Raw genomic sequence first — 10,160 nt, 5'->3', positions numbered from 1 at the left:
GGGGGGGGGGGGGGGGGGTTGTAGGAAACGCTGAAAAAACAGACAAACCCAACTGCTTCAAAGTCAGCTTGGAATATCATTAAAACTATGAATTATTTTACCTTTTGCAGTGATGGTCATGTGGTAAACAGTAATCTACTACGAACGCGAGCTTGCACGTATTTAACTGGTAGCTGCGAGCCCTCGTCAGGTGACGTCGCTGGTTTGCAATCAAGTTGATTTTACATCCCAAGAGGCTTTTTTCCCCCTTTTCTTCTTTAAAAAAATAAAATAAATAAAAAACAAAAGGTCAACCCGTGGACCTAAACTTTTCTAATAGTGTCTTTATAATACTTATCATGTTCAGACCTTTTAGGACATTGACAACCTGGACTAAGTTCATTCAAACCTTACAAGTGATACTGGGTGAAGTCCAATATTCAACATTCAATTATTTAAAATCAGAGCAACAACAACAAAAAAAGATCCTTTTCTGTTCTTTTTCGTGCTCACATCCTCTGAGCACCTGCCTGTTTGGCCCATCAAGGCACAGAACTGCCTGAATTACTGAATGAAAGACTTAGTTTAGTAGGAAAAAGAAAAAAATTGGAATAGGCTGCGTTTCTTCAAATCGTTGCATAATTAATTCCCAAACACGCTACAGTCGGGCCGAGCCAGATGTTCAATTATTCACATTTCCTTAATGATAATATCAATGTGTGGAGGAGAGAGCTTAGATCATAATCAAGGATGGCTGGTTAATGGGGACCGTTAGGGGGGATACAAACATTTAAACAAATTTTCCATTTTAAGATACTGTACTCTCAGAATCAGCAGTCACTGTTTAACACTGCCTGCTATAAAATTTGAGTTAAATGGAAATTTACTGTGAGCAAATCTATTGCAGCATCAGTGGTGAAGCTAAACCATTTCTGACTGGTAAAATAATGTATTTGCATTTTCTCATACTTATATTCCTTCCCAATTTGTCATTGATTTGTCTGTAGGAGAATAAAAGTGAGGAATCTTTCTTGCAAAAGGAATTTCGTAACAAAAAGATCTTAATCAGACCGTGTAGATGGACGCTATGACTGGTAACTTACCCCAGAGCACGGAAGCCGGACTGGTCCAGGTGAGCCTGCTGCCTGTTTGGATTGAAGCCCAGTTGGGGTCTCCATGGTTCCCTGTTCCCCCTCTCCCAGTCTCCTGGCTTCAGGACCTTATTGGGCATCCTGAAAAACAACAGAGAGAGTCAAAGCTTCAGTGAGAAAGATTTTTATGTCAAGAATAATGCCAAACCCTGCAAACTCTCATTTGGCCACATTTAGTGTTGGTGTAACTTTATCACTTTAAAAATCAAAGACTGTGCCTGAAAAGATCAAACATAATAAGCATTTTGAAGACATCACTGTGGGCTCTGGTCACTTCTGATTAATTGCCATTAATTTGTCAAACAACAACTGATAGACTAGTGACTAATAAACATAAATAAAGATGACAATCATAAACTGAAACTGTCCAAAGGAAGTGTCTCTAAAGATTTGTTGGCGATGCCTCCTGGTTGCAGCACTCACTCGCTGTTTTGTGTAATTTTGTATAAAACAGCTTTTGAGTGGAGGGGAACTTTAAAAACCCTCAAAGTAATGTTTTGTTCCTACAGTGTGATGTTTGACCTTCACTGTGCCGTGTGATGCATCTGCCAGTTTGACACTAGAGAGATGTTTTCACATTCATCTGCTGAAAGTGGAAAGTTTCTCTGTGCTCACTGAAAATCTTATTTTAAGGGGTCGGACCAACAAGTATGATTTGTGTCGTGAGAAATATTTGGAAGTCAAGCCTGCTCCAGTATGCAACTGAAGTGTGATGTAGAAACTTGAAGCCACTGAGAATCGAATACAATTCTCCAGGGATGTCATTTGCTTCATTTTTAAAATTTGGTGGGAGGGAAGGAGCAGAATTTATGGGTTCCATTATTAAAGTGCAATAATAATTATTGAAACTCTTTCCACACCTGAAAAGAAATGGACTTAAATGTTTAGTATTTCTGAGATAAACTAAAGAAAACACTCACTTAGCTCCAGAAAGGAGGACCGCCTTGAACACAAAGTCATCTGTGTAATGGGGATCCTTGAACTTCACTCTGGAAAGCAGAAGAAAATCATTTTCAACTGAAGACAAAAGTAGTTTTAGTCATTAAATTACATTTTTAAAGCTCCATTATGTAACTTTTCTACCTTAAAATAACCATACTACACTGAGTTGTAATAGGATCAACGGTGCCTCTGTGATTCCCACTCTGTGCCCTGTATGTATGTTTTGGCTCCAGGTCTGAACAGGCGTGTAATGTCTTACAGAGGTTTCTGATGGACAGTAACGTAGCTGCTGGTATCTAATTAGATAAGCCGTATTGTTCGGGACTGGGTGCTCAGAGGAAGTTATCAGGCCTGGGACAGTGGGAGGAGGGCGAGCGGGCAATGTGACCAGACTCAGTAGCTTCTATGGAAGAAGGGAAGAGAACGACGAAGGAAGCCAAGAAAGAAAAGGAGAGAAAAGCCGCTGGACAGCAGTAAATGTGGGACTGGCTTTTAGTTGTTAGCAAGACTTTCATTAAATAAAAGGCTGCAGACAGAAAGTGACCCGGCCTTCTTGCTGTTAGACTAGTACGTAATATTAACTGGCTTGATGTTTGGTTGTGTTAAAGTTGTCGACTCAGAAGTAAAGTAATCATAACAAAATGTTCAGCTGTTCATATTTACAGCTTATTATTGCCAAATCACACAAATACCGAATCTTACATAATGTTGTTTTAAAAAAATGAAGTTAGAGGTCGAGGATTAGTCTGTGACGAAGTGTTTTCTGATCAACCTGCCTCGTCTACTTCAACCTGTCATTTCAGACATGTTCCTGAACGTCCTTTCATCCTCGGTGAATGGCTGCACACTTGTGTGTCTAAAAATAATCTGTGGTCTAGCTGCGCTGCAAATGTCTGGATGGAAGTATATCAGTGAATCACTGGGACAGACAAAATACACAGGAAAGAAAGCTCTTAGTTTGTCTGCATAAAGTATATCACAGAATATTATGTATTCTTAACTGTGAACTTTTAAGAGTTCTGCTTCAAATTGCTGGTTTTACAAAAGCGGTGGACAAAATAACATGAACACCTGACCATATAATACAATACCTTAGAAAAGCCCACAGATTTGAACCAAACTTTACATTTTAAGAAGCTATGAAAAAAAAGTTAATAGATTGCTTGATGAAGGAAAAATGTATGGCCAACCATTTTGATAATTCAGTCATTATCATCATCGCCTAGTACCAGGATCGCAGATGTGAGGATTTGCTCTCAAGTCAGAACAAAAGAACTACAAATACGACGAACTCTTAGTGTTTATTGCTTCTGTTTTCAGACAGTTAATGGTGATGATAGACGTTCCTTACCCAATGGCACTGTTCTGTGAAATGTCACGCAGCATTGGGATGGGTGATGTCACCGGCCTGAAGGGTAAATGTCAAAAACAAACCAGAATGAATAAATCAGCAGGTCAGAGTCATCACGCCGGATCGGCTGTCCTTCAGTCAGAGTGTTATAAACATTGGAACATGGGACAAAATGTACAAAAGTGGGAATAAAGCAGGCAATCCTTACTTATCTGGTAGAATAGGGTCGTCATCAAGATTTAATGTACCTTGGATTCCATGGCACAGCTCTGCAGGGATCTCAGTGCCCTGAAGGAGATAAAAGTGTGTCTGTAAGTCTATGAAGTGCTAAATGCTGATCTGATTCAGAATCTGACCAGGTGAACATAAATAACAGTCCATATCATTTATGCTCACACCTTATTAAATGACAGAAGAAACTGACTGTAACACTGAAATAATGTTTATTAAGGAGCAACTTTTGTTCTGCTAGCATCGAGGGAATAACTCATGTTGGAGAACGTGTGGGCTTCACATACAATACATCTATAATCTAATAGAAGTTCAGTTTTGTCTACACAGGGGTTGTTTGAGACACTTTCCATAAAACTATTTGACAACAATGATGCTCCTGAAGCCTTTTTTCACTTTATCTAATGCCACAATGTTCAGCTCTACTATGAGTACAACACTAAAACAGATACTGTAAAGCATCAGTATGTTGTTTGTTCTTTGGGATATAATTACAACCGTTGGCTAGACAAAGCTTCAGATTTGTATCTTGCTTTAAGTAAGAAAACACTCGAGTGCGACCAGGGTTGGGCCGGTGTGAACATTTTCAAACAGGTTCAATATTAAGCCAAATACAAGATGAGACGGGTGATAGAGATACAGGAAGTCTGACTTTGTGTGAACAGCATGATGCAGTAACTTTAACAGGGCAAACGGACAGTACCAGCTGCCTTGCTAACATAGTAAATGGATGTGAAAAGCATCAGTTGTCAGGGACAGGGTTTTATTAAAGTTATATTGAAAAGGAAAATGATGGAGTGGAGCTCAGCTGTGATGTGTGACTCTACATGTGCAGCAGACGGAGCCGAGAGCCTTTTGTTCCTTTTTAATCTGTTGGAACGGCTCAACCGGCCAAACCAGAAACCGACCGGAGGCAGCTGAATCCAACCAGTCCTGGTTAATGTTTGCTTCGCTGTTCAGACACGCTCATTAAGAAGTTTTCACCCAGCAAGTAAAAAAGTCTAAAACAACAATTGCTTTGGTTTACAAATGCATAAATCAGCAAAACAAAATCCAACACCTGCACAGCTACACAAACACATCTGCAGCCGAGTGACGCAGCAAGTAATGCAGATTTACTGGATGTGAAAGTTTGATCCACAGAAGAAACACTATTATTAGACAAAGCAGCTGACGGTGTAGAGTGGAGGGATGCATTACACCACGGTAAAGATATTTAACACTGAACCAAGAAGAAATTAAATGTAACTATGAGAAACTAATTTCTATATTGCCAAGTTTAAACTTTTGAGATGCTGCATGTTGTTAATGTTTACATTTGTGAACATGAAGACCACATATCCCATCAGCCCCTTTGTTGCTTCCTGTCTATCAGTTCACTGACTGTTTGAACTTTGTTTAATCTTAGAAAAAATATATATTTAGCCATCAGTTTGATTTGAATTCAGGCTGGCCCTCATGTGATGGGAGTTTTGTTACCTCTTGAGATTCTGTACGGTAGAGTTCGAGGATGAAGTCAAAGAGAGGGTGAGACTTCCCGAGAAACAACACGTCGCTTCCCAGGCTGTTTCTTTTCACTGCAACAGAGAACAGACAGCAGCTGTGGTCAGTGGGGAGAAACCAGTGAGTACTGGGGAGACTGGAGCTGACTTTACTGGACAGGATTGTTGAGGAGAAAGGAGCAGAGGGGATGAGAGGGCTGAGGAATGGGAAGACCACACAAAAGACTGACAAAGAAAACTGCCACCAAAGAAAACAAATTATTGAAGTCAGAAAGAGGAAAACAGGAAGAAAGAAGAAGAGGGTAAGACGACAGCATTTAACTGATATTTGGATGATGGTTATAGAAAAAATGTTAAATAAATGAAACAGTTTCCAGTGAACTGAATTGTTTTCTCAACTGTAGTTACAGCAACTAGTACAATTAAAGTATATTTAATGGTTGACATTAATGTTGAATTTCTCTTAAATAGTTCATAAAATGTAAAAAAAAAAAAAAAAAAAAAAACAGAAACTATAACACATCAGTAATGAACATGCAATACACACAACAAATGTAACTTTGAAAATGTAAAGCATTGGAGGCTCCACTAAACTAGAAAGTAAAAAAAATTATCAGCTTTAAGCTATCTATTGATGAAAAGACTCAAGTGTAACACACTCTTATGTCAGTTATGCCCAGATGTAAATGAATGTTGTGTTCCCAACTGGAGATGTAGGGAGAACTCTTACCAGAAGGTATATTATAGTGATTAACAATGAGGTTGAATGTTCATCTTAGAATAGTGATTCCAGGTAAAATGTGATTAAGAGAAAAAAAAAATATAAATAACGAGATATAATCAACTGTATGAAATGGAGTAATACACAGACAATGTTTATTTGAAAATGTACAAGCATTTGAGGGCCTCATACTATGGATATACAAAAAATTTACACGCTTTTAAGCTTCTTTCTTATTTGTGAACACCAGAAATAGCTCAGTTTAACAACGTCTTGTATTCTTCAGTTCACTTGTTTTGTTTTATAAAATTAATGTTTTTTTCTCAATTTATATAGTGAATGTTTAATCTAATCTGTAAAATATAATGATTTATTTCAGTGCAATTAATAACAAATAAATACATGGGGTCTTGTTAAACACCTGTCCATTCTCACAGAGAACAGTCTCTTGGTTTACAGTTGGTTCCCAATGGGTTTTTCCTCTTTACACGGTAGGGAGCTTTTCCTGTTCAATACCTTCCTTTCAGGGTGTCCGATCTGGGGTATGTAACGGTCAGCCAAGCTGCCTCGCCGACGTTCATCCACAAAAAGGCTAGCAATGCCACGACTTCAGAAAGAAAAAACCCATTATATTTATTATATTATCATTATTTTTAATTTTATATATATTTAGTATTAGCTTAAGTATATTATATAATATATATCATGTATCATATAATATGTACTATATATAACTTCATCTATATATAACTTCATCTATATATAACTTCATCTAAAGTATGTGTTGCTTTTGTTCGACAGTAAAGCTGTTGGGTGAAAATAAAAATACAGCGGTAAGCAAGACATTGCCCTTGACTCAACCAAACTTAATTGAATCCTCCAACCTTGGAAAGCAAACCTAGTGTCTGAGAAGAATAGTGGATAGAACTAGTCCACTTCCATGAAATGCCTCCAAAACGCAGCCTGGTAGAGAATCTATCACCTAAAATGTTTTACTTTACCGACACAATGCTGTTAAAAACATTTCCACCCACCTTTAAATGCTGAATTATTGATCGGAAAGTAACTCACCCTGCCAGGCGTATTTCTTGCCGTTGAGATCAATGGCAAAGTCGTCGGGGTAGAAGTCGATGATGGAAGAATCCTATGTCAGAAGAAGCATTTAAAATGAGATGACAGGAGACTTTGAAGACTACAATCTCTTGATGAACCTCATTCTGGACTCAACACTTACAGGACTGCTCATGAGGCTTCGCCATGTCGGGGGCAGGAAGTTACCGCTGGCAGCAGGAAACACTCCCATCAGCTGCTCCAGTGGCTTGAACTGCACACACCAACCACACACCAACAGTTTACAGTCATACTTACTCAGCAGTATCTTAGTGTCATATTTCATTAAACTGATTTTATTGATTAACCGTGTCCATAGTAGGGAGAGCAATGTCATATTCAATATTCATCTAACAGCAATCCTCTATTGTGATGTTTGTTATCAGCAACTTAATCCTGAATGGTCAATAAAAATATAAAAAATGCTCTGTAAGTTTAGCTATTTTATTGTAAAAATTATAAAACTGTTGTGTTTCGCTGGATTTCTAATAATAAAAGTTGCAGTTTACTGGCATTTGGTTGGAGTAGCATATTCAACATGCTTTGATTACAGAAAAACCTTTTCTTTTTTGGAGCGTGATCATGGGGAGGAGATGAGACAGAAGAACAAAGACAACAAAAGATAGAAGTTTTCAGTCAGTTCTCACCGGTTTGGTCCCTTTCTCAAACTCGGTGAACATCCCTTTGATGTCTTTGAAGTCGGAGGCGAACGGAGCGTAGTGGAATGGGAAGTACCACTTCCAGGAGGCACAGCCCTGCAAACCAACATGGAAACAATCACTGACTTTAATATGACAGAAGACATCTACCACATACTGGTTTACACACTGCTTGTGTTTTACCAAACCGACCACAGAAACAGTACATTTACCATTTAACTAATGCTGCGACTAACAGTTTTCATCAACGATTCACATAAATGTCCATTTCTATTCCCCAGGGTAAAAAGAACATCTCTATTGTTTTGCATTAAACCCAAAGATATTAAATTTATTATTATACAACTCATAAAACCTGCTAATCCTCACATCTGAGGAGCTGGAACCGGTGAATGTTTGGCAGTTTTGTTTGATAAAAGTGATTACTGATCATTTATTAAAATAGCTGTTGATTCATTTGCTGTTCGATTTGGCTCTGCACTGAAGAGTTCCCTTATTACATTTTAATTTTAACTGTTAAACTAGAAGCAATCTCCTGACTAACAAGAAAAAAAACAACCCTAAAAGACGACTAGGACATGAAAAGAAAAAAGCTTTTCTTTGCCCTTTTTCCACAAACGTTACGCTGCAGCACAAAGCTTAAAATCCAATCTGATCAGACTAATGTGGCTGAGCTGACATTTAAGAACTTCACTGGCCTGAATCCTGATCAGACTGTAGACTGTATGAACTGCCTGCTCAGTGGCTCCAACTCCTACATTTAATTTCCGCCTGTTGTCGCTACACTTTCAAACTTTGATACCGATGGTGTGTGGGGGCTGATTTTTGTTACTTGAACTACAAACGTGCAAAAACCAATCCAGTCGTTGGAGCGACAGGCTGCACCGTGAAGCCTGGAGCATCTGGGGACAAAATACTCCCCAGCACCTGCTGAGGAGCTCTTGCATCTCAAAAATAATTCCCTTCCTCAGCTCTGTGGCGCAAAGAAGACAAAAGGGAAAAAAAAAAAAAAAACACATCTAATCCTGCAGATCCAGCATTTGAACACTTATCCTTCCTGTGCAAACACGTCTCACACCAAAGAACGACCTTCACTTCCCACAATCCACCTCTGAGAAAACGAGGCCCTCTGATAAATCCACCAATCCTCACATCTCGGCCAATCTCACCACTCTATTATTAAAGATGCTCATTCAAATGATAATATGGGACTTTACCATAATAAAAGGTAGAAGAGGCGCCAATCTCCACATTCAAATAATCGCACAAATCATTTATGCTAATATGACAAAATGTTTTGTCTCGAGGAGAAATTCATTTGTGACTGCAGCCGGCAGGGTCAAAGACCACAAACCACTAACAGAAATACATTTACTGTTTCATAACTACTGCAAAGGTTTGTTTGTTCTCTCATCTTTCAGCGTAATCTTTTCTGGATGATTTAATCATATTGTGTCACTGTTAAAGAAAACAACAGCAGCAAACACATGTTAGCTGCGGACAGTTGCCTAAATTAGGACCGTCTTTATTACCAATTAATCTTTCAATTATTTTTTCTGATTTATCGTTTGGTCTTTAAAATAGGAAAGTGATGGCCGAACAGTAGTCCGATAACAAATGATTAGTTTCTTTGTCAACAATTAAAACATGAAGCAAATCCTCACGTGAGAAACAAGAAACCGCAAATGTTTGGTTGTTTGTCGTCTAAAAAAAATAATAATTGTTTGTTTCAAAAATCACTGATTCAAATATAAATTGTCTTTTTTAAATGTGTCAGTCACAACAGCGGGACATCAGGAGCAGTATCAATCTGATTATTTTATTTACAATTATGCTGACATTTGATAAATAATAAGAACATCTTCTTGATGGCATCAGATCACTTATTTCTAAATGTTTGGTATTTAGTATTTTCTATAAAATAAAATCAAACCTTCTCATCCAGAGCTTCACAAGGGTTGATATTTTAGAAAATGAGAAGTTCTACCAAAGACTTGGAACAGTCAGTTTGGTTTAAAATGAAATCAAGTTCCCTTTACGAACCAAATATCAAATACAACTAAATAAATTAAACAAAATAAATGCTATAATTATGAAGAAGCATCTAAATTGTTGGATAAAGCAGTGAGGGGACTTTTTAGGGCTTTACACTGATTTCTTGATTGTATTCAATTTTCATCTAAGAAGTCCTGACTGATTTGTTTCAGTTACACTAATATTCCACATAAAAGTGCTTTTCAGATTGTGTGCTGAGAACCTCGATTCATTTTATTTGACAGGTAAACAACACAGAGTGCAAATTAAACTCAATTGCGAGTTCATTTATGTACAATCCGATACAAAAGTCATGAAAGAAATCCTGCTGAGGTGTTTAATATTTTGTACATTACAATCCATGCGGGCAGACTAAATATTAGAAACACCTCTTAACATAATGTAATACAGTTCGCCTTCAGACTGACCATGAAGTTAAATTAACAGCTCACTGAACACAAAAACTAAACTTTATAACCT

At 37.8% G+C, this 10,160-nt stretch overlaps 1 protein-coding gene across 1 annotated transcript in view; it reads right to left on the bottom strand.

The window, feature by feature from the left end:
- xrn2 (5'-3' exoribonuclease 2) overlaps window positions 1–10,160 on the bottom strand; it is a 42,747-nt gene that overhangs the window by 11,344 nt on the left and 21,243 nt on the right. The window contains 10 exon segments of the mRNA XM_035679172.1: window positions 1,083–1,211; window positions 2,051–2,119; window positions 3,424–3,480; window positions 3,632–3,711; window positions 5,134–5,254; window positions 5,746–5,749; window positions 6,429–6,484; window positions 6,945–7,021; window positions 7,112–7,201; window positions 7,635–7,742. Of these exon segments, the coding sequence (XP_035535065.1) occupies window positions 1,083–1,211; window positions 2,051–2,119; window positions 3,424–3,480; window positions 3,632–3,711; window positions 5,134–5,254; window positions 5,746–5,749; window positions 6,429–6,484; window positions 6,945–7,021; window positions 7,112–7,201; window positions 7,635–7,742 (791 nt within the window).

This window comes from Morone saxatilis, unplaced genomic scaffold (genome assembly GCF_004916995.1).
Source record: "Morone saxatilis isolate NCDOM2014 unplaced genomic scaffold, NCSU_SB_2.0 Contig7, whole genome shotgun sequence".
NCBI classification, from domain to species: Eukaryota; Metazoa; Chordata; class Actinopteri; family Moronidae; genus Morone; species Morone saxatilis.
This window is presented reverse-complemented; position numbering and strand designations above follow the sequence as displayed.